The sequence below is a fragment of the Megalobrama amblycephala genome, linkage group LG3, assembly GCF_018812025.1.
Source record: "Megalobrama amblycephala isolate DHTTF-2021 linkage group LG3, ASM1881202v1, whole genome shotgun sequence".
In the NCBI taxonomy this organism is placed as follows: domain Eukaryota; kingdom Metazoa; phylum Chordata; class Actinopteri; order Cypriniformes; family Xenocyprididae; genus Megalobrama; species Megalobrama amblycephala.
The window spans coordinates 46549243-46575090 of record NC_063046.1 but is presented as its reverse complement, the minus strand read 5'-3'; the positions used below and the strand labels follow the sequence as shown (position 1 = coordinate 46575090).

At 36.7% G+C, this 25848-nt stretch overlaps 1 protein-coding gene across 2 annotated transcripts; it reads left to right on the top strand.

Moving 5' to 3' along the window:
* The first annotated feature begins 41 nt into the window (after positions 1-41).
* dtx4a (deltex 4, E3 ubiquitin ligase a) lies at positions 42-23871 on the top strand. 2 transcript variants are annotated; one of them, XM_048185700.1, is made up of 9 exons: positions 42-391; positions 1838-2055; positions 3895-4873; positions 18981-19042; positions 19184-19345; positions 20564-20625; positions 20754-21074; positions 21255-21344; positions 21979-23871. In XM_048185700.1, the coding sequence occupies exons 2-9, from the start codon at positions 1845-1847 to the stop codon at positions 22204-22206; spliced, it is 2115 nt and encodes a 704-aa protein (XP_048041657.1). In that variant the 5' UTR covers positions 42-391; positions 1838-1844; the 3' UTR covers positions 22207-23871. The 2 variants fall into 2 exon arrangements, with proteins under 2 accessions (XP_048041657.1, XP_048041658.1); XM_048185701.1 differs by lacking the exon at positions 42-391 and having other exon boundaries at positions 1623-2055.
* Positions 23872-25848: the final 1977 nt, after the last annotated feature.

The following is a 25848-nucleotide window of genomic DNA, read 5'->3' as shown; positions in this document are numbered from 1 at the left end:
TTAAACGTCAGTGGGCGTCGTAATCGCAACGCCATTGGTCAGTTTAGCCTACGGTGGGCGTGGCCACAGACAGACGCACGCAAACAATCGAAGAATCCTGCACATTCCTTACTAGAATAAGAATAACATTTAAATGTCTTTACATGGCAGTGGGTAAAATGAGTCATGTCGTTTAAGAGACCTTTAACTGCGCTTTGCGTCGACTGTGCATTTTAAATCAAAATAATACAATAATTATATTCGCCTTTTTCTCTGTGAAAAAAAAATCTGGGACTATTGTTATATCGCATGGATACTTTTTCCTCAAGTTAAGATGGATTCGCCCAAGGAATATTACCTCCTTCTTCAATGATTTGAATGCAAACGAGTGAACGCGAACGATCTGTTATTGGTGAGTGTTTGCATGCTTTAATTCGTCGCATTTGGGAGAAAACGGGCCCTTTGCTTTTCCGTGTGCATGCATCTTAAACATTCAGTTAGAAAATATGGGTTGTGAACATGTTATAATTGACAGATAAGACAAGTAACTGAGCCACCATGACAAAATGAACCGCTACCATTTTATATTTAAAGAGAATGAATATGATGATGATAAACAGAATTAAACACCTGCCTTGCAGCTTTATTTCTCGGAGAATGGACATTTTAAGGATGCAATGAAAGAAATGCGTTACTAAAATGTCTTGCATGTAACACAACATGTGTGGCAAGCGGTTTTAACATTAATTGCCTATAACATTTGCATGGTCTATTTTATGTAACTAACACTTGAATTTTATTACTAGTAAGTATCTACTTAAGTCTTCTGGTTCGTTTTTTTCCTTTCAGTATCACTAGTAATGTTATAGTAGGCTACCATTTGCTGTTGGTCGCTCTCCTAAAAGTGACAAGTCATTGTTTTAATAGTAACAAATTTCAGAGTTTTGCTATTAACTTCATATATGTATATATTGTTTGTTGATATATAGTTTGTTGATTGATATATAGTTCAGATATTGATAATTTACAGTTTACCAAGTAATTCTTCTTACAGTTGTTGCTTGGGTCTATTACATATGGAGACTTAAGATGCAAAAGCCTCTAAGTGCCGTCTGAAATGGTCTTCTAAAATGAGCATTTTAATCAAGCTCGTATGTTTAGGTTTAGTAATTTCACTTTAATGTCAATTAATAGGTAATTTTCATTGCCATTAAAGTGAAATAACTGAACATAAACATACAAGCTTGATAAAAAATGCTCATTTTATAAGAAAATTTCAGATGGCACTTAGAGGTGCTTTGCATCTGAAGTCTTCATATTTTCTTGTTTAGTTCAAATATAATAACCTAGTTATTAGACAATAAAATATGTGTATGCATACAATTGTTACTTTTTAAACATTTTAAACTTAATAGTAAGTATACATATGATCATTTAAAAGCAATTGTGACTACTGAGATGGAAATATATTTCTATTTTCAGTTGAGATAGATAAAACGGTCATCTAAATGGGTACCAGCATGCAAGTAATGCTGGAATGGTTACTAGTAATGATACTGACAAGCACCCGATAAGTAATGAGTATGCATATTATTAGTGAAATTGAAAGAGGTACAAGTCACTTTTAGGGTACTCACGAGTAATCGAAAACGTGCACTAGAAAGTAGATACTAGTTATAAATGCTCAAATGGCTTGCCACAGCGTGCTGCATAACATTCCCTTTGTGGTCAAATGCATCGCTCGCTTATAAACGCACCTGTGCTGTGCACGGGAATTAATCGCTGCAAAATAATGAACTAAGTCAAGACACTATCATATGTCATTATTGTGGACGTGACTTTATTTTTCTTCGCGTAGGTATGAGATGTTGTTAGCCTCGGCCGTGGTCGTCTGGGAATGGCTGAACGAGCACGGGCGCTGGCGACCCTACAGCCCGGCGGTGTCCCATCATATCGAGGCGGTGATCCGCAGCGACCCTCGCGGCGCCGGGAGCGTGGTGCTGGGCCAGGTCGACTCGCGACTATCGCCGTACATCATTGACCTGCAGTCTATGCACCAGTTTCGGCAAGATACCGGTGAGAGAGAACGACATCCTACATGATTTTATCATGCTGCTTCTTGCTCATCTATTGTATTTTATTAATATGGTGCCTTAGCTGTGAGATCAATCAAATGCGCTAATGATCTCAGCTCTGTATTGTGATGACTTAAAGGCAAACGTCTGCAGATGTTTTGAAAGATCACTGTGGAATGAAAAAGGTTGGGCTGGGCCTCAAAACCTTCATTTCAGCAACAACCTCTTCATTTTTCTCAAGTCAGATCACTGATATAGTTTTAAGCTTCATGTTAGTAATTTATACTTTTATGTTTCATGCAGTGTGGAGTTCAAGTGGCTCTACCATGAACTCTTAATGATTTTTGTAAACGCACATGAGTGCTTTGCTGGCGAGAATGAAGGAATTATTTGAACCTATAACAAGGGGCAACGTGAAGCCGAAACAAAGGGGTGGATTGTTGGCTGTCAGAATTTTGGGAGTCTCTATCACCCATGCTGACAAAGGCCATTGTGCAAGGCTGACTAGACTTCATGGGAAGATGGAGGAATGGAGAGAATAGGGTCGGCGAAGGGTAGCAGCCCATCGCTCCAAAAACAAGAGGGAGGAGGAGATGGAAAAATGAATGGTAGTAGAGCGAGGTCATGAAGGGGGGTCGGATGGATAACCTTTGTGTTGTAGTTTATGGACTGTCAAATTCTTGAGACTAATTGTATTGTAGTACTAATGCATAGTTTTGCTGCAAACCGAAAATGAAGTGTCAGTAATTTGGGTAGTTGGTTAATTGGATAAATTAAACCGTAGTAAAGTTTTTCGGCAACCAGACACCACAAATTTTACATATTGCTTCTCTAGCATTATTTGTTTCAAGCATAAACACTACTGATATTTACCTGTTGTAGCATTTTCTAATTGTGTGCACAAAACAGACACTGAAGCAGTCAAAACACATAATTGGAGAAGCACTAATTAAACTATTTTTTTTCTTGCTATTTCTTGCGACTGAATATTTTTAGTTGCTGAAATTTCAGTGCATCACTCTCCCAGGTGGATCAATTAATATAGATGACTCATTACACGTATATACTATTTATTTTATCCAATAATATGCTCTTATAGTTGAAAAAGCCCCTTTCCCTTTAAATTATAAATAACACGTACCTCTAGAAATAGACCGTAAAAACAATCATGAGTCATCAGTGTATGATGTGCTATATTTGTGCTATTTTTTATTTACTACATAAACTAATTGTAATTCAGTAATATAATTATTTAAATATTTTAAATAATGATGTAATTATTAATTAATAAAATTATTCATAGTTATTATAACTTTAATAACATTTTAATAATGGGCCATTGGCTAAATAAAAATATAATGAAATTCTGTCATCATGTTCTCACCTTCATGTCATTGCAAAGCTATAAATATTCAGAACACAAACAAAGATATTTTTGATATATTTTATTATTTGTCCATCCATTTTATAATTTGTCTATTTTTGTCTATCTATTGGAAATCCACACAACCTAAAATTACAAAAAGACATCGTCAAAGTAATGAATCGAGCGGTTTAGTGCCTTTATATGATGAACAGATTTAATTCTGGCTATTTATATTATAAACACCGATCAACGCACATACATGGAGCTCATAATTAAAATATATAAAAATGTAATTATCCTATTAGCTCATAATAAAATATCTTCATTTGTGTTCTGAAGATGAACAATAGTCTTATGGGTTCCTGTTTCTTCCCATTCAAATCCACACATACATCAACACATGACTGAAAACTGTACGTGTCAAACATTTTTAAAGTAGTTTTGCTAAACTATCCTCTCTGCTCTTCCTTACAGGGACACTAAGACCCGTGCGGCGAAGTTTCTATGACCCGCGGTCGGCTCCGGGGCAGGGTTGGGTGTGGGAATGGGAGAATGACTCGGGATCGTGGACGGCGTACGACACGGAGGTCAGCATCGCCATCCAGGCGGCTCGGGACCGGCAGCAGCCCTGGCTGGACTTAACGCCGTTGGGCTTCTGCTACCTTATAGACCTGCAGAGTATGACGCAGATCAATGGACAGACGCAACGGCGCCGGCGCATCCAGAGGCGCTCAGACCTGGCCTACCCGCTCGTCTCTGGTCCACTACCTAAGCCGCACGCGTGGTCGTCCGCTGGAAGCGGTGGACTCTTGGGGGTGGGAGTTTCAGGGGTTAGTGGAGGGAATGGCAGTGCCTATCCCAGTGGAGCTCTCCCAGCTTCTGCTATTACTTCACTGGGTCAACCATGTTCCTGCCAGCAGTGTATGCTAGTCTTGGGCGTCAAGACCCCTAGCATGGCACAAACTCTTGGGCGGAAACCACCGCCGATACCCAAGCCGCCAAGCCCAAAGGCGCCATCAAGGGGACACTCTTACTCTCTTACCCTGCCTCACCCTCCTTCCCTTTCCAGAGTCCTCTCGCCACATAGGAACTCCACCTCAGGTGCTAGCGGAGGCTTCGGACACTCCCTCTCTCTGCTGGGTTCAGCCACTGCAGCCCTGTCGATATCCTCTAACCGTCCTCCTCCACCTGCTGTACCGCCACCCCCGCCTCCTTCTACCATACCCCACACGACCTCTGTGTCCAACCCTACAGCACCTACACCCTCCAACGCCCTTATATCTACAGCGACCACCTGCGCTCCCACGCCCTCTGCTCGTGTTCTGGGTCCTGTGTCCACGGCATCAGCAGCTTGCGCTGCCCCGGTGCCACCTCGCAGTAGTCTGGCAGGCCTTAGCCGCCCCGCCCTGCAGAGAATCGCCATGGCACAATCACGGGCACTTATTGCATCAGGGTAAGTTGCCACAACTGGAGCCACCTGTGATTGTAAATTAAAGTCTCCCTGTGGTGAAATTCAAGCTTTTAATGTTGTTTATATGTCTATCTGGTGTTTTTAATTTGCTTTAAAACAAACCATGTGCTAATTCAAAAGTCAACATTATTGCAGAGTATTTTCTCCTTAAAACTGCAGTGAACCAGTTTGAAATCAGTCTCAGTTTGAAATCGCTGGTGTTTCTGACATCACAAACTACCTTGTAACCAATCACGTCAACGTGTGATAGTCAACTAGTGGATCACTGAACTGGTGTGAGTGAGTGGAGGCAGGGCTAATTTGCAAATTCATAGAATCGCATATACTAAATGGGGCAAGGATGTAGAGTTACAATCAAGCTATTTTAAGGCACAGAGACTTCTTTTTTCAAGGATAAAACATTTAAATATGTCTTTTTGGTGATCAAAGATGAGTTTTAAGGGATAAAGTATTTGACTACAGGGGGACTTTAAATGAAAATAAGTGTTCCAAAAGGGGGTTTTCACAGCAGTGCCATAAAATAACTTTTTTTTTGGTTTTCCAAATAACCTTTCACTGAACAGTTCTTAAAAAAATTATGTTTTCCTTTGTATGAAGAATTTTTTTTAATAATCTAAAGTACCCTTTTCTTCTATAAAGAAACATTTGTACAATGGAAAGTTTCATGGATATTAAATATTCCACATGAAACCATTAATGCAAAAACCTTTTATTTTAAAGAGTGTAGCATTCAAAAGTCTGCGGTCAGTAAGTTTTTGCTGTTTTGAATTCATCAAAGAGACCTGAAAAAAAAAAAAAAAAAATCACGGTTTCCACAAAAATATTAAGGGGTTAGTTCACCCCAAAATAAAAATTCTGTCATTAATTACTCACCCTCATGTCGTTTCAAACCCATAAGAATTTCATTCATCTTCGGAGCAAATTAGGATATGATGAAATATGAGAGATTTGTCCCTGTATTGACTGGCTTTGCAACTTGATCATGCTTCAAAAAGTTCTTAAAGAGATCGGAAAAGGAATCCATATGAATTGAGCGGTTTATTCCAAACTTTCTGAAGAGACTCGATCGCTTTTTATGGTGAACAGATTAAATTTAGGCTTTTATTCACATATAAACATTGATCAGCGAACATAAACAGAAGCTCAACCAAAACTGCTTGATGCACGAGAACAAACCTCTTGCTGAAGCTCAAATGTCCTGTGTAACACGAACAATGAACCTCAATGGTTCTTGCATGTCAATCAAACAAACATGCTTGAGCTTTCATTTACACAACGGATGTGTGAGCCTAAATGAAATCTGTTCATCATATAAAGCGATCGAGTCTCTTCAGAAAATTTGGACTAAACCGCTCAATTCATATGAATTAGTTTTAAGATCTCTTTATGAACTTTTTGAAGCATCAAAGTGTCAGTTGCATAGCTGCCCATGGAGGGACAGAAATCTCTCGGATTTCATCAAAAAGATCTTCATTTGTGTTCCGAAGATGAACGAAAGTCTTGCGGGTTTGGAACAACATGAGGGTGAGTAATTAATGACAGAATTTAATTTTTGGGTGAACTAACCCTTTAAAATGTTAAAAAATTTATTAAAATTGAAAACAGTTATTTAAAATTGTAATAATATTCCATAATACTACTGTTTTTACTGTAATTTTGATCAAATAAATGCAGCCTTGGTAAGCGTTCAGCTAAACTTATGAATGATAGTGTATGAGAACCAAGTTGGTTGGCTACTGAATACAGCTGACTAAAGGTGGAGTCACATTTACCGTTGCACTGTGAAATTCCATGGGTGAAATCCAGTCATTTTAATAGAAAACCATGTGATCTGGAGTTTTGGGTGAGGTTGAAAAAGTTACCCATGCAGGTTTTGCTTTTGTTCTATTTAGTCTCGCAAATTCCCAGCATTGAGCAACAGAAAGCTGCTTGGTTTGAAAGTGATTTCTAAAGTGTGCTTCATGCATTTACTTGCTACACTATTGACAATGGACCTTTGGTCACATCAATGAAATTTGGCCCAAATGTCACTAATGTGACCACACCTTAACTGTCAAAATGCTTGCAAAGACCAGATTTTGTACTTGCATCTCTATGGGTATAAAGTATGAGATTGTTAAATGATTTAGCTTGAATTCAATCTCTTCTGCCTCAAATGTCAAAGACTTGACTATTTACAAAAAGTCTGTCACTCTGGGATGTGTACACAGAGATAGTTAGCTCAGATTTAATGCTGTTTTCAGAAGGCATTTCACTTTTGGAAACCGACTAAAAATACTGTAATATAAACATGACAATTGAGAACTTGAATCCAATACATCAACTTTCTTGTTATAAAGGGTTAGATTACTAGTTCAATTGTTATGTTTTTATGTAGGTTTGTGCTGTGATGTGAAACGGTTTCACTTCTGGAATAGTTTATTTTTGAAGAAAAGGAACTTGCGTTTCAAGAATGACACATTTAGGCCTGTTAAAAGTAAGTTTTATTTAGCACTGCTGGCCTGTAGTGATTTTAACGGTTGGTCCAAATCTAAATTTCATTCTACCCTGCTTCCACTCTCTTTTCACATTTATACTTTTGGATCCGGACCTCGGTAATCAGTACACCAGAATTCTTTTGCTACCTACTTGAAGATAATCACTGGAACAGCAACTGGGGTCAAACATAAAAGCTTGAACATCAGAATGGATCGATCCCATCTTTCAACCTCAACTTTTTTTTGTCATTTGACATTTTCCAAGATGGTGATGACTAAAGCAGTGTTTTATTGGTTATTTTCAAGTGGAACCAGGAGAATTTGGTGTTACGGGTTGTATCATGAGAAAGTAGCATGAGTGGCACTTTGTGGTCAGTGATGGAAACTTTAAAGCTGAGAGTTCCCACATCGGACATAGTGTTTTATACCTTTGTTAAATGTACTTTTTAGTTTTTTATCATATTTAGTCAACCTTATCCTGTTTTTGTTTGGTCAAGTTTTAGTGGACTAAACATCTTTTATTTTAGTCTAGTTTTAGACTAATTTATAGTAATTTCAATAATTGCTAATTATTTTAACATTTTTCTATTAAAACAACAGCAAAAAAGGTTTTGCATTGTCACACAGAAGTTGCTTAGGTGCGTTTATTCAGCAACTACAATTGCAAACAATATAGTCGAGATCCATGTTTGGATTTATTACAGTTCATTACTGAGAAGGTTTTTATCGCAGATTTAGACGCAGCAAACTGGCAACCACAAGCATGAAAGCTTGAAATTTTGTTGTCTCCTTTTTTTCCTGACAAAAATAAAAAGATTTTGGTAAAGTTTTTATTTAAAGGGTTAGTTCACCCAAAACATTTTAATTATCGCATGATTTACTCACGCTCAAGCCATCCTAGGTATACATGATTATCTTCTTTCAGACGAACACAAGAGATATAAAGTATTTAAAAATATCATTGCTTCTCCAAGCTTTATAATGGTTGTGAAGGGGGAGCCACATTTAAAAAAAAAAAAAAAAAAAAAAAAATGCATCCATCCATCATAAAAGTGCCAAAAAAAGCCAAAAAAAAAAAAATGCATCCATCCATCATAAAAGTGCCAAAAAAAGCCAAAAAAATAAAAAAAAATAAAAGCAAAGCCTTCTGAAGCAAAGTGATGCGTTTTTGTAAGAAAAGTATCCATATTTAAAGGTGCCCTAGAACTTTTTAAAAAGATGTAATATAAGTCTAAGGTGTCCCCTGAATGTGTCTGTGAAGTTTCAGCTCAAAATACCCCATAGATTTTTTTTAATTCATTTTTTTAACTGCCTGTTTTGGGGCATAATTAGAAATGAGCCGATTCAGGGTGTGTGGCCCTTTAAATCTTGTGCTCCACGCCCCAAGAGCTTGCGCTTGCCTTAAACAACATAAACAAAGTTCACACAGCTAATATAACCCTCAAAATGGATCTTTACAAAGTGTTCATCATGCAGCATGTCTAATCGCGTAAGTACAGTGTTTATTTTGATGTTTACATTGATTCTGAATGAGTTTGAGGCTGTGATCCGTGGCTAACGGCTAATGCTACACTGTTGGAGAGATTTATAAAGAATGAAGTTGTGTTTATGAATTATGCAGACTGCAAGTGTTTAAAAATGAAAATAGCGATGGCTCGTCTCCGTGAATTCAGTAAGAAACGATGGTAACTTTAACCACATTTAACAGTACATTAGCAACATGCTAACGAAACATTTAGAAAGACAATTCACAAATATCACTAAAAATATCATGATATCATGGATCATGTCAGTTATTATTGCTCCATCTGACATTTTTTGCTATTGTCCTTGCTTGCTTACCTAGTCTGATGATTCAGCTGTGCACATCCAGACGTTAATACTGGCTGCCCTTGTGTAATGCCTCGATCATGGGCTGGTATATGCAAATATTGGAGGCGTACATATTAATGATCCCAACTGTTACGTAACAGTCGGTGTTATGTTGAGATTCACCTGTTCTTCGGAGGTCTTTTAATCAAATGAGATTTTTATAAGAAGGAGGAAACAGTGGAGTTTGAGACTCACTGTATGTCATTTCCATGTACTGAACTCTTGTTATTTAACTATGCCGAGGTAAATTCAATTTTTGAATCTAGGGCACCTTTAAAACTTTATAAATTCAAATATCTAGCTTCCGGCGAATGACTGTATGCATTAGACGCCTCTCGCGGTTCAAACATATAGGACTGTGCAACAAACTCAAGCTCCTCTCCTCTTATATCGAAATCCTCCGACATTTCTCATTTTAGATTTCTAATTCGTGACCGGCGTTTGCTCTTTTCTCTGCACTTCCGCGTTCTTCATTACGTCTTGTGTCGGTTCACCTTACTCTTCCTCCGCCGCAAAACGTTGTGTACGGCCATCCGCCGAAAGCTAGATATTTGAATTTATAAAGCTTTTTTTTTTTAAAGCTTTAAATCATTACAAAGCTTGGAGGGCAAGGATATTTTTAAACATATCTCCGATTGTGTTCGTCTGAAATAAGATAGTCATACACCTAGGATGCCTTAAGGGTGTGTAAATCATGGGATATTTTTCATTTTTGGGTGAACTAACCCTTTAAATACATAGTCTCGTCAATGATATTGCATGTTAGTTATGGTTTAATGGTAGCACAGGTACGTCTCTAAGATGTCTGCTAAAGAGCACTTAATCTGGAAAACATCTGTTGTGTACAAACATCTGATAAACATCCTAGAAATAGCAGTTTTACATACATTCTAAATCATAAACATCTTAAAGAGGTTTTCTAAATGTCTATTTAACTGACAGGAAACGTCTTAAGAGATCTGTTGCAGATGAGCGAACACTCTAAAAATACATCTGGCAGATGTAAATGCAGACATCAAATAGAAGTTTACATGACGTGCATGTTATCAGGGTTGGTGTTGTTTTTAGTTAGTCTTAGTTATGAAAAAAGGTCTATGAACATTTTTCGTCTTCATTTTCATTAAGGAAATTAACACTACTCCGACCGATGTCTGGAACAGAGCATAGGTTTTGAGGATCATGCTTAGGTTATACTAGACTTTAGGATCAGGATGTGTGAGTCTCTAGAAGTAAAAGCTATATTACACTTGTGCTACAAAAAGTTTTTGAAAGAAGTCTCTTATGTTCACCAAGGCTGCTTTTATTTGATTAAAACTACAGTAAATACAGAAATATTGTGAAATGTGATTATAATTTAAAATAGCCTAACTGTTTTCTGTTTTAAATTTAAATTCAAACATTTGAGCGGTAGTGTATGTCTCATTATACCGTCACTTGGAAATCTGTGTGGCCTGTGGGTTCCATGTGAGAAGGCAGAAGAATAGTTAATGAAAGGAAGCTTTCTAGACGAAGCTAGTCGATGGGAGTCCACCATGAGTGTCAACAGGTCAGTCTCGTTCATTAGACTCCCACCTCCTTCTTTCGGTCTTGTTCTCCCTGTTCCCCGTTCCCAGGCTCCATTCATTCCTGGGGGCCCCTTTAGCTCTATTGTGCAAGTGTTTTTGAGAGCGTGTGTGTGCGCCGAGTGCGTATCCAAGGCAACCTTTGTTGGCAGTCGGCAGCTTGGGTTTTATATTTGCAACACAATGCAGTTAAAGGGGGGGATGTCAGTGGAAAGACAGAGGAGGGGGAAGAGATTTGGTAGTCTGTGTGAAGGAGGTTTGGGAATAGTTGCTTGATTGAGCAAGTGTTTGTTTTGAGTGTGTGTGTGCTTGTGTGAGACTCAGACGCTGTCCTGTAGACACAAACGTCTGTCTCAGACACTGGAGGAAGGCAGATTTAGGTTTATGCTAGTGGCATATGACTGGGATGAGGAGTGAGCCATGAAAAGTGAAGTGAGCCAACGAACGACATATTCAGGCATGCTCTGGCATACTGATAAGTATCAGGATGTGGTTTAGATTTTTACAAGCATGCACACACACAGAAACCTCTTATAATGGCAATCATGAATGCTCAGTATCATCTAACAATTCTGTGGTTTTGTGGATAATAAATACAGTATATATCTTTCGTATTGTTCAAAAGTCAGATTTTAGTTTACTTTCTAAAGAAATACAGTATTCAGCAAGGATATATTAAAATGGAATGATTAAAGTGACATTAAAGGATTAGTTCACTTTCAAATTAAAATTTCCTGATGATTTAGTCACCCCCATGTCATCCAAGATGTCCATGTCTTTCTGTCTTCAGTCGAAAAGAAATTAAGGTTTTTGATGAAAACATTCCAGGATTTTTCTCCATATAGTGGACTTCAATAGCCTCCAAACGGTTGAAGGTCAAAATTACAGTTTCATTGCAGCTTCAAAACGTTCTACACGATCCCAGACGAGGAATAAGGGTCTTATCTAGAGAAACCATCACTCATTTTCTAAAAAATTTTTTTTTAAATTTTATACATTTTAACCAAAAATGCTCATCTTGAACTAGCTCTCTTCTTCTTCTCTATTTGAATTCCAGCAGTGTAGACGCTGCTAAGTGTATTACTGCCCTCCACAGGTCAAAGTTTGAACTAATTGTTATATACTTGCACTAGCATATTGTATATGACTATTTAATTCAAACTTTGTCCTGAGGAGGGCAGTAATACACTTAGCAGAGTCTACACTGCTGGAATTCAAATAGAGAAGAAGAAGAGAGCTAGTTCAAGATGAGCATTTTTGGTTAAAATGTATAAAATTTTATTTTATTTTTTTAGAAAATGAGTGATGGTTTCTCTAGATAAGACCCTTATTTCTCATCTGGGATCGTGTAGAAGGCTTTGAAGCTGCAATGAAACTGTAATTTTGACCTTCAACCGTTTGGAAGCTATTGAAGTCCACTATATGGAGAAAAATCCTGGAATGTTTTCATCACCTTAATTTCCGCGTTCATTTTCATCATCATTTTCAAACCTTAATTTCTTTTTGACTGAAGAAAGACATGAACATCTTGGATGACATGGGGGTGAGTAAATTATCAAGAAATTTTAATTTGAAAGTGAACTAATCCTTTAAAGACTTTTGCATTGATACAAAAAAATCTATTTCAAATACATGCTTTCTATTCATCAGAGAATCCTGAACAAATGCAGCTGTTTTCAACATTGATAGTAATAATGTTTCTTGAGCAGCAAATCAGCATATTAGATGTCATGTGACACTGAAGATTGGTGTAATGATTCTGAAAATTCAGCTTTGACATCAGAAAGAAAGTACATTTTAAAAATATATTACAAGAGAAAAGTTATTTTAAATTGTAATAATATTTTACAATATATTAAGAAATTTTTACGGTGGTGCATTGCTGCCACATGCATTACTTAAAGACCTATTTCCCATGTTGTCACATCACGTATGAAATATGTCATAAAAGGATATGTTTTTAATGTTATAACGAAATATTATATCGTTAAAATGACGTCGTTATTACGAAGAAATACATTGTTTTAACGACATATCTTGTTATTATGAGAATATATATAATTTACACAACATAACATCTCATTATTATGAGAAAATATATTGTTTAAACAACATAACGTCATTATTATGACGTAATTGAGTAGAAAATATATTTATGTAGCAGCAATACGCCACTGTAATTTATAATGAACATTATTTTTTATAACATTTTAACTGCAAAATAGAAACATTTTCGCCTGTGATGTGAGAACTTTGGACCCCAGTGTGTATATTTACAGTATCATATAATTTGTTAATGAGTGCTAATAGACGGTATTAATTATTTCTTGTGCTGATATCATCCAGGTTAAATACAAGTCGAGGTCCTAAATAGCATCTATGCTGCTTTTTATTTCCACAGAAAATTATTTCACCTTACAACTCAGTTTGCGCAAACAGACAAAAATAATTTTTACAGTAATGCACCTAAGTTTTGGGATAAGACACTGCACAAGAATAAATACATAAGATACATAAAACTTAAACAATAGAATAGGTGAAACGTGTGTGATAAAATTACTTCCTTTAAATGAATAGGAATGCTAATATCTTACAGACCTCCTTGTCCTAAACTCTCTTTAAAGTATTTCCCCATAGATATTCTATGCAAGTGCATACTGTACTTATGTTTTTATGAGTTGTTACAAAATAAACGATGAGCTGAGTGTTTTCTTTTTTAGTAATTAGCAGAGTGCTGCAGATGCAGAACCCTGAACATTCCTTAACAGGTCTCAAGTGTTTATATTTAAGCCACTAGAGGGAGCTAGAAATAAAATTCTCTCAGTATGTCTGGAGAGTCTGAGAAATGTCTGGATTAAACCACACTTCTAGACCTTAACATTTAGACAAAAGATTTAGATTGTATATATGTTTTTAATTTCATCACCAAGTCAATATTAAAAAACTTAGATGCCTGAGTAAAGGAAGCAAATGTTTGTTTGTTTGTTTGTTACTACAGTCAGGATTTGTCTCAGAAACTCTTGGCCCAGTCGCAAGTATTTGTCTGTCACTCAAAAAAAAAAAAAATGGTGTAAATAAATGTTCCTTCAGGGGTACAACAGCTTGTCACTTGGGCAGTACCCTTAAGTACATCTTTGTACCTTTTTACCTCTAAAAGGTGCATATTAGTACCTTAGATTAGCAATACATACCTTAAGGTACTACTATGAACCTTTAAGGCAGTGGTCTCAAACTCCCGGCCCGCGGGCCATTTACGGCCCGCCTTCCCCCTCCACCCGGCCCTCAACTGATCTCAAAAATAAATTATTATTTTTATTATTATTTTCTATTTGTCTCATACCATATTCCACATGCAAAGAAAAAGTCGCCGTTCTATGGGGCCATTCACAGATATCGCATCACATAAGCGGCCGCGCCACTTTCTCCTTCTTTCCAAAGCGCTTGCGCTCCCGTGGCGTCTGTCGTTGCTATGGAACCATGAACCATGTTTTCATCTGGCTGCAGCATAGGCACGCCTGGAAAACGAGCGCGCCGCACCACATGTGCGTCGCATCTATTTTGAGCGCATTTGCCTAAATTACAGTAAAAGCACCCGCGCAAGTCGCGAGCGTCGATTTTAAACCACCGAAACGCGTCCGATGCGCGTCAAATGGCATCTTGGACAAATGTGGCTCAGCTGTGTGAGCAGAAGCGCTGCCAGGTGTCTGGCAAGATATATAATAGTGTACAAATGTATTCAGGGGTTGCATTTGTTCAGTGTTGTTCAGTGCAAGATTTTGATGTTATTTAAGCCAAAATAAAGTAAGGGAAAATATTTGCACTAACTGTTAAAATTGTATGTAACAATGATAGATACACTGCTGTTTAAGTATGGCAAAAATATTTTAGGCAAGGCAATTTTATTTGTATAGCACATTTCATACACAATGGTAATTCAAAGTGCTTTACATAAAGAAGAACCAAATACATAATAATAAAAATGGAACGCATAAGAAATAGAAATAACAGTAAAAACAGGGAATTCCGCTATCTGGATGGAAGAGTTAGGAAGTTTCATGGAGTTTTTTGTTGTCCGTCAGAGAGGATCTAAACAGATCTATCCATCAGAGCGGATCTAAATTTTAGAAATGAAATTTGAAGTAAATGACAAATAATGCAAAGGAAAGTAAATTTTCAGAAATGTTGCGCTGTCTTGTGCTTGAATATTAAAATGGCCCTCCTATGAGGTGTCAATCACAGCAACGGCCCCCAGCCAATTTGAGTTTGAGACCCCTGCTTTAAGGGGTAGATAAGGAACATAGATGTACTTTTAAGGTTACTGCCACAGTGATAAGCTGTTGTACCCCTAGTTTTGCAAAAAAAATTCTGAGTTTCAGCCAGTCGGTTTTTATGGGTGTTTAGTTGATGGTGAAAATGATTAGTTGTTTGTCGCAATTACTGCATGTTTGTTTGTTCTTTATTTTTATTCAGTTTCAGTTCTGTTTCTGCCACCACTAGAACTTGGTACGCCTGACACAAGCTAGCGGCACCACTTTTAACCCCTTGAAAGTGTTTTCAATTCTTCTTTGAGTCATGCTTAGTTTTTTAAGGTGGGTTTCTGTCTGTAGTGGCCTAGTGGGCATCAGGTGAAAGCAGGGCTCCCATATGGCACCTATAGCTGGACAGTAATTGAGCCTGACGTCACTGAAGAGAAATCTCTCTCTCGCTCTAACTTGAACCTTCACCTTTAAAACTCCTTGATCTTTTCCAGGTACACTTGCAATGGACGTTAGACAATTGTTAATTGATTGGCATTCATTCTTTTTTCTTTTAGCACATTAGTACAGTTAAGCATTACTGTCATGATACTGGCTTGAATTATTGTTACATAATACACACAACAAAATGCACAAAACATGAATTTTTTGACAGATAATCACTTTTTTAATTTTAGTCGGGGTTTTTTGGCCAATATGCATCATGTTTTTGCTGACAGTAAATCATGTGAGGCTTGTGTCGTTTGTTTGAACTCAGTTAAAAATATTAATAGAGCTTTACAAGTTTTACTTTCACTTTTTTGTTAATACTGTGTATTTGGACATATACCATAGTATTCTTTGATGTACCATGTAAATAATGTGCTATACGCTATTATTCAAAATGTTTTTTGAGCAGCAAATCAACATATTAGAATGATTTCTGAAGGATCATGTGACACTGAAGACTGCAGTAATACCATCACAGGAATAAATTCCATTTTAAAATATATTCAAATAGAAAAGAGTTATTGTAAATCACAATAATATTTCTGTGAAATATTATATATTATTTTAATATTATATATAATAACAATATTACTCTAAAATATTTTTGATCAAATACATGCAGTCCTGGTGATCATTAGACTTTTTTCAAAAACATTTAAAAAGCTCAAGAGACCTCAAACTTTTCATTGTAGTCAATCTGAACTGTGTATCATTCAGCGCTGTGGTTTATATGAAAATACTATGGTACTACCATCTAATGCCAGAGTATTTTAATGAAACATAAACAAATAATCACAGAAATAAATCACAATCTGGCTATAACACAAACAAAAGGCAAATGGGATTATATCGACATTCTTCAAACAAGCTAAAAAGTAAAAAGGGTTGTGATCGGCTCAAGGTCGAAAGTCTTGTCAGTGAGTTTTTTCATCAAGCTAAGCAAAACCCCTTGACGTTAGAGATTCCCCTCCTCCTGCCCTCTCCACCTGTTCCCTGTTTCCCTTCCATGTTTCATTGCTCTCCTCATGTTTGTCAGTAAGTGGCTACATCTGGCTGTGGTTTGATTAGGCGAGTTGTGCTTACGCCTGCAGCCATATGGGTTGTGTGCTAATACCGCTAGATTAGCCAGCAGCAAACGTGACTGAAGATTTGTCGGTCGCCTCCTTTCACCCCCACCCAGCACATGCACACCAACTCCCTGCTCTCCCTCCTCATCTCATTTTTCATCTTGGTGGTGGCACCATGTACCTTCACACCTTGCTGTGAACGCATTAGCTTATGTTGGCACACTGATCTGTGTATTGAGGTTTCGGTGTGACCGGGGCTGTTGCCAGCAGGGCAAAAGTTGGTGAAGTTGATTCAAGCGATTTCACCCCCACCTTGTATATATACATACAAGGTGGGGGTGAAATCGCCTCTCCTATATATATATATATATATATATATATATATATATATATATATATATATATATATATATATATATATATATATATATATATATAATATAAAAATCTTGATTATTCTCTTTAGTTTCAGTGGTTATTCTACTCATAATCTTCTTAATTTAACAGTACTTTTTAATTGTTGTTTTATCATTTAAAAAATTGAGAGGGGAAAAAGTTTTGTTTTTTTTAATTTTTATTTTTTTTTAATCTTTTTTGGGATTTGTTATGATCTAAAACTTATTGATAAAACAGAAACGCTTACTACCATGATGTATAAAATTTATATAATGCAAGTAAAAATAAGCATAATATTATATATATTGTATGTAATATATATAATATACACACACATGCATATATATATATATTTAACAAAATTATATTATATTTTTATATATATATGTATTATATATAAATTAAATATAAATATATATGTACATAAAAATATTTCTTAAATATATACATGTATGTGTGTGTATTTATATATACATAATAAATATACACAATACACATATATATATATATATTATGTTAACACAAACTTTTATTTTGGATTTTTTGAATTTTTATTTTATTTTTGATAAATCGCAATTAATCATTTGACAGCACTAATATATACTCTGTGTGTGTGTGTGTGTGTGTGTGTGTGTATATATCTTTTGAATTTGGGGTGAGATGAGATCCCTGGCATATTCTTGACTGATTTTGTGAGATTCATCTTGTGTCTATGTCAATATAGTCACTGACTGTGCATGCCCATATATGACCAAAATGTTTGAACTCGTGCAGGACACACACATGGTATGGATGTGTGTGTGTGTGTGTGTGTGTGTATGAGCAACTATCTTGCACTATGTGCCAGTGTGATGGAACCTTATGGCGGTGTGTCAGTGTGTGACGTTGAGAGGTAATCCCGGTCTCTGTGACGTGGATCACCTCTTTCCTAGCTGCTTGTCAACAGATGGAAACTCGAGGATTAGCACTATAAGAGCGACGGCTGACAGAGTGAGGCAAGACAACCTCATCCAGCAGAAGAACAACTCAGAGAAAGAGACAGGGATATATGTGAACAAAACTGCATTGATTCCAGGCTCTCAAGAGGGGGAAAACAAATCAATCTTACTGAGTACGGAGACTGCGAAACATTTGAAGAAGTTTAAGCGCAGAACTCAAGGAAGATTCCAAACATTACTCTTGCTTTTTCCTTTTTGACTCAAATTTGTCTTTGGAGATCATCGGAATAGTTGAGACATGACTGTTATCAAGGTCAAACAGTGAGTATCTTTGAACATGTTGTTCTAGTTGTCTTGTTTGCTCAATAGTTGGTAAACTAATAGTTCTCTAAAAGTTTTTAACAACCAACCCTCAGTTATGGGGTGCAGAAAAGAAGTCTATTGTAAAATATTCTAGAAGAAAACAAAACAAAACAATAAAATATTGTCATTTATCAATGTTTTTTTTTTTTTTTTTTTCAAGTTTAACATAAGAACAACTTTACATTAGTTGCTTTTATTGGTTGTTTTATGCCAACAGTAGATATTGTTTGTTCAAAATCTCACTATTGGTTAAGATTTGTAGTTTTACTCCTAAGTTCTGTAATGTTGAGATGCCATGGAAATGTTTGACCAAGCACAACACTGGCAATCTAAATATCTCCACATATGGGCAACAGGTTGTCAGGTCGTGCGAGGGTTTGATGTGCGGTACACACTGCTGTTGTCTGCTGATTCAGTGCCAGTTTAGTTTGACAGAAGGTGTGACCTGGTTTACATACTGCAGCATGACTCGGCATGTCTGCGGGTCAGGATGGGGGTGATATGCAAGCAGGTGGAGCTGTGACAACAACATGGTTATTTCTGTTCGGATCCAGATTATGATTATCGATAAGACCGTTGTGGTGCGTGACTGTGTTTCTGATTGGTGAGTGGCTGCTTGCGTAGTGGAAGCATGTGTCATGTCTTATTTCTTTTGTTATGTCTTTATAGAGTCCCCACCGTCCCAGTGAAGAACTTAAATGGATCCAGTCCTGTCCATCCAGCTTTGGCAGGTGAGAAACTATATGCAAATAAGTTATAAATAGTGACTTATGAGGATTAAATATAGTTACATATTTGGGATCATTTTGCAACTAAAGACAATCAACCTAAAAATAGATGGATATAAAACAGATGAAATTCTCTTTGGTTAGGTATCACTGGGATTCTAATGAGCGCCGCTGGACTCCCAGTCTGCTTGACCCGCCCACCCAAACTTGTGCTCCACCCCCCACCTGTCAGCAAGAGCGACATTAAACCTGTGCCAGGCCTCGGCCACTGCTGCCGGAAAACTACAAAGAAGCAGGCCCGCAAAGGTTAGGTTATGCCAATTATGATTTTTTATATATATATATATATATATATATATATATATATATATATATATATATATATATATATATATATATATATATATATATATATATATAATTTTTTTTTTTTTTTTTAAATATTACAAATTTAATTATTAAAAATGAATAATTATTCCAAACTTTTGACCAATAATCTGTGTATATGGGTCATTGACGAAAAAGGTTTTTAAAAGTGCAAAATAACATAATGGAGATATAGTTCATTTTGAAGTTTTATTAAGTGTTAACAGTGAGATTATGGGGTTTTTATAATCAATTAACACTGCTTTTGTCATTTTTTACTAGATGGAAAAAAATTGTCACCAAAAAAGTCATTCGGTTTAACCAAAATTTCGGTTTTACTGAATGACACTTTTTGTTATACCGAATGACGATATTTTCAAACAATGTTAACAGGTTGATATCTAGCTAGCAAAAGAACAATCAAACATGTTATATTTAGTACAAGTTTTTCAAATATTAGAACATTTTCCATGTTTTATAGCGGTTATACCGGATGACCTGATGTTTCGGGATGTGTACGAGCGAGTGACATGAATTTTTCAAATAGTTGAGAGAGTTAGTTATTTTACTTAATGACCACGTGGTCCTTTGCAGGTGTCTGAATGATGTCACATCCTGTCACATGATACTGACCGCATGACTTGATCCAAAATGGTCCCTTTATATTGGTTACTCCAAATGACATCAATGAAATTCATTTTTACGGACATTCTCTCTCATAACAAAGCAACGACTTCTACACATAATTTTAATACCATTTTGCACTGTTGATATATGATGTTATAAAATCATGCCAGAATAAAAAATATAAACATTTATTACATTTTAAGATATTTTAATCACAAATTAAATGGCTGTCTTGGCTTTTGGACGGTTAAACCGAATGACCTTTTGACACTTCAAAATCTTTAAAATACCTTTATATGAAGGAAAATATAATTTAAACCTTTTGGATTCAATAAAACAGATCTAGTTGTACTACGTTACATACTTTGGATGTCTTTGTATTTTATTATTATTAAGGCCTTTGGACAAAAAAATGACCCGTCATGTCATTGACCCATATATAAACAATATAAAATACATAATAAAATATGTGACAGATTTTTTCCTAAATCTTTATTTGTTTTAGCTAATTTTTTTCTTTCTTTTGAGCAGGTAGAACTTCAGAAGAGGTTGTTAGAAGATATCTCCAGAAAGTCCGCAACCCACCGGAGGAGGTGAACATACATGATTGATATTTTTAATTCTAATTAAAATATAACAATTATAAATATTTTTCATTAGATTAACTAAACTCAATTAAACTAATTGTTTACATTTGTCTATCAATTCGAATCTTTCTTAGGATTGCACTATCTGTATGGAGTCTCTCTGTGGCCCATCTGGCTATAAAGGCCCAGGTGTCGGTGGCATTTCTCGGGCAGAGTCGGTCGGTCGTCTGTCTCAGTGTGGACATCAGTACCACCTGCAGTGCCTGGTGGCCATGTACAACAACGGCAACAAAGACGGCAGCCTTCAGTGTCCCACCTGCAAGACCATCTACGGTGTTAAAACCGGCAACCAGCCACCAGGCAAGATGGAATACCATGTCATTCCTCACTCCCTTCCTGGACACCCTGACTGCAAAACCATCCGGATTATCTACAACATACCCCCTGGCATTCAGGTAAGAGTCATTCACTTAAAATAGAGCTTGTTAAAAACCACAGCATCGTCCAGAGCATCCATTCATATTGGCGTGTGCCACCTACATCGTATATTGCACTGCTGCAGTGTTATATAACTGCATGCATATGTTATATAACTACAATGTAGGTCTAAACGGCTCTGTTTATGATTGTTTAAGGGTCCAGAGCATCCCAACCCTGGGAAGCCCTTCACAGCTCGTGGATTTCCAAGACACTGCTACCTCCCTGACAGTGAGAAAGGCCGTCTGGTGAGTGTCCAGACGTTCACAAACACAATCTCATTCATCTTCCTCCTGCTCTTATTAAAGAGAACCTATTATGCTTCTATTTTACATTTTCAACTGGTTTTTTAGTGTGTAATGTTGCTGTTTGAGCATGAAAAAGGTCTGCAAAGTCACTCCAAAGGGAGTTCTTCTCTATATCAGTGCACACTGTTTCTGAACTCCCTGAAATGCCTCCATTGTAGTCTTGAGATAATTCCCGCCCAAGACATACGCAAAATAATGGGGCGAGGCCTGGTTGAGTTGAGTTAGTAGTAGTGTGTTGAAACTCGCAGTTATGGTAAGGGGCTCGACATTTCTGAAACACATTCAAAGCGGTTGACCAATCACAACACACTGGTTCAGCCGACCAATCAGAGCACACTGTGCTTTTTGGAAGGCGGATCTTCATAGAGACCGAGACTAAATAGAGCGATACTGACAGACTGGGAAGAGAGGTGCTGCAACAAATATGTGAAAAATAAGGTGTTTTTTGACCAATTAAGCGTGAAAACCTATTAGTAGACCCCAAAAATAAAATCAAAAAGGGCATAATAGGTCCTCTTTAATGTACACTTTCCATTTTTTTAGCTTTTATTTTAAACAATCCCTGCTCTGATAGGTGTTGAAGCTGCTGCTGGTTGCTTGGGACCGCCGGCTCATCTTCTCGGTGGGCACATCCAGCACCACAGGCGAGACGGATACGGTCATTTGGAACGAGGTGCATCACAAGACCGAGTTCGGCTCCAACCTGACCGGCCACGGTTACCCAGACTCCGGCCACCTTGACAATGTCCTGGAGGAGCTGAGGGCGCAAGGCATCACTGAGGAAGAGTGTCTGAGGGACTGAAAATTCAAGTCGGACGACAAAGACTGGATGTTTTTTTGTGTTAGTGTTGCCAAATCTGAATTCAATTCCCAGCTCTTGTTTCTCAGAATGCCTGAGACACTTTCCAAATCAAAAAAACGAAACAATGAAGGGACTCTGAAAGGTTTGTAAGTCATCATCGCTCATTTTTTTCAGTGATATTAGCCCTCCTAGTGCTAAAGAAACTGTACAAGCCTGTTAGAAGTGGAACGGCCAGCTGCAAGAACTGTAATCAACAAACAACATTGCACTGTGCGCTATTGTGGTGGAGCCGCTATCTTTTTGAGAATTCGAAGGACCCGTTAACGTCCTCCCCACAAAATCTAGATTTGTACAGTGCAATTTTGTCGCTAGTGGGCTGCAGACATAGATGCCGGTGTCTGCTCAACCATTTAATGTATTGTAGTTCTGTGAAGGATACGCAAAACAAAGGTACTTCTGTGCATGTAGTTGTATCATTCGGCGCAGAGGCGATTACGTCCTCGGTGTAACCGAGGCCGCCACTTGTTGCCAACTTTGAAGCTCCAGTTGCAGTTTTAGATGCCGGAACGTGAATGTTTACTGCCCCATAGTGGCACTTGTTAACATATACATTCCAGTAATAACCATGGTATTTATTTGACAACATAGTTTTCGAGATGTTTGCAGTATTTACATTAACCACTTATATTTGTACTTATTTTATTGTATCTTACATTATTTTATATTGTCGAAACGAGAAACCTGTATTGTCATTCATTTCGGGATGGGAACCAATCTCTTTCCAGACACAGAGAGAGAGAGAGAGAGACATTCAACTGAAACTGCTTCGTTAATCAGTATTAAAGAAACGTTGAGACTGGCGGCCAATGGACGGACAACGCACAAATTTAATGAAAAATATTAACTCATTTCTTTGTGATTGGATTTGCTGTCGGAGACCGAAGAATTACGAACAGGGCCTGTGCGAAACTGAGCCAAGCTCAATTATGGTGTTTTATTGTGACATCATCAATTTAGGAACCAATAAGGTTTAGATTCTCTAAAGATGAAGGTGTTGGCCTTTTAAATGGTTACAAAAAACAACTAAGCTACCCTATTAAGTCTGTTGAAGTTCTATCCTGTGGACAAACTGTCTCCGGTTGCCTTTCTGGTCGGTACTCTGTAGGTCTATGGTGGACCTGTTTACAAAGCTGTTGACGAAACGTCTGCATGTATGTACATGCAAATGTGTAAGCTTACATTTATAGTTGATGTGCTGTATGTATGTGTTTTATGTACACAATTCTTTCCCCCTGCATCCAAAAGCATGTTGTGGAAGTAAATGAGTATTTCTTTTTCTTGTATCATTTTTTTTTTTTTTTATAATATACTTTAACTTTCTTCTTATAAGCTATTAGGTTTTTTTCCACTGTGAATTTTCTTTTTTTAAATTTCTTTTATTGCACTTGTATGATTTGATTTATTGTCCAGCCAAGTTCCTCATGATAGTTGCTATAGAGAGAACAGTGAAAATGGCATCTCTGCCAGGACGAAAACTGTGAAGACAGAGAATGGAGCTAGGAGAACTAATGTTGCTGTATAATATAAAATGTACAAAACAACTCTTGCATATTAAATAGCTGCTGGAATACTGAATAAATATTAAAGGTACTCAAGAAAAGCAAATGCTGGTTTGGGTTGTCTGGCTGCAGTTTTTTATTTTTTTCCTCAACAAAAATGTGGCATGGTTTACCGATCAGTCAGGCACTAAATATCATACTCACCAGGGGGCAATGTTTAACAAAAGGTTTTATAAACCAAAATCAAAAGAAGTCATGATCCACACTCATGGTGGTGTAATACATTGTGGCTTATGACCAATCCAGTACCAATAAATGTAACTCGATTTTATATGCACAATATAAATATTAAACAATTATTTTGCATAATTCTTGAAATGTCCAAAAAACATGCAATATTATTACTTGACAAAGCTATTGGTAGAGAGCCATTTTACTCCAGTTTTCTCAATATAGGCTCTAGACGGAACCCATTAATATGGCAAAAGGGCTGCTCTCTCTCTGAATTAAAATTTAACATCACACAAAATGAACAGACCATCTGGTCCCCCCTAAGACCAGGGCATTTCCTCTACAGGCAGATGATCCATCCTGCTAATTAATGCTCTTTATGTTCTATGTTACATAATCCTGGATCAGTATCAGAACAAATTCAAAGAGAAATATCTATCCATCTATCTATCTATCTATCTATCTATCTATCTATCTATCTATCTATCTATCTATCTATCTATCTATCTATCTATCTATCTATCTATCTATCTATCTATCTATCTATCTATCTGTCTGTCTGTCTGTCTGTCTGTCTGTCTGTCTATCTTTTCTATCTATCTATTAATCTATCTATCTGTCTCTGTCTATCTTTTGTTCTGTTCTATCTATCTGTCTATCTTTTGTTCTATCTATCCATCCATCTATCTATCTCTCTATCTTTTGTTCTATCTATCTATTAATCTGTCTGTCTCTTTGTCTATCTGTCTCTGTCTGTCTATCTTTTGTTCTGTTCTATCTATCTATCTATCTATCTATATCTGTCTGTCTGTCGTTCTGTCTGTCTCTCTCTATCTTTTATTCTATCTATCTATCTGTCTGTCTATCCGTCTGTCTATCCATCCATCCATCCATCCATCCATCCATCTATCTATCTATCTATCTATCTATCTATCTATCTATCTATCTATCTATCTATCTATCTATCTATCTATCTATCTATCTATATCTGTCTGTCGTTCTGTCTGTCTCTCTTTTGTTCTATCTATCATCTATCTATCTATCTATCTGTCTGTTTGTCTATCTATCTATCTATCTTTTGTTCTGTTCTATCTATCTATCTATCTATCTGTCTGTCTTTTGTTCTATCTATCTATTAATCTATCTGTCTCTGTCTATCTTTTGTTCTATCTATCTATCTATTAATCTATCTGTCTCTGTCTATCTTTTGTTCTGTTCTATCTATCTATCTATCTATCTATCTATCTATCTATCTATCTCTATCTGTCTGTCTGTGTCTCTCTGTCTTTTGTTCTATCTATCTATCTATCTATCTATCTATCTATCTATCTCTGTCTATCTGTCTATCTTTTGTTCTATCTATCTATTAATCTGTCTGTCTCTTTGTCTATCTATCTGTCTCTGTCTGTCTATCTTTTGTTCTGTTCTATCTATCTATCTATGTCTGTCTGTCTGTCTGTCTATCTATCTGTCTGTCTGTCTGTCTGTCTGTCTGTCTATCTATCTGTCGATCTATCTATCTGTCTGTCTGTCTGTCTGTCATTCTGTCTCTCTCTATCTTTTGTTCTATCTATCTGTCTGTCTGTCTGTCTGTCTGTCTGTCTATCTATCTGTCTGTCTGTCTGTCTGTCTATCTATCTGTCGATCTATCTATCTGTCTGTCTGTCTGTCATTCTGTCTCTCTATCTTTTGTTCTATCTATCTGTCTGTCTATCTATCTGTCTATCTTTTGTTCTATCTATCTATCTATCTATCTATCTATCTATCTGTCTGTCTGTCTGTCTGTCTGTCTTTTGTTCTATCTATCTATCCATCCATCTATCTATCTGTCTGTCTGTCTCTCTCTATCTTT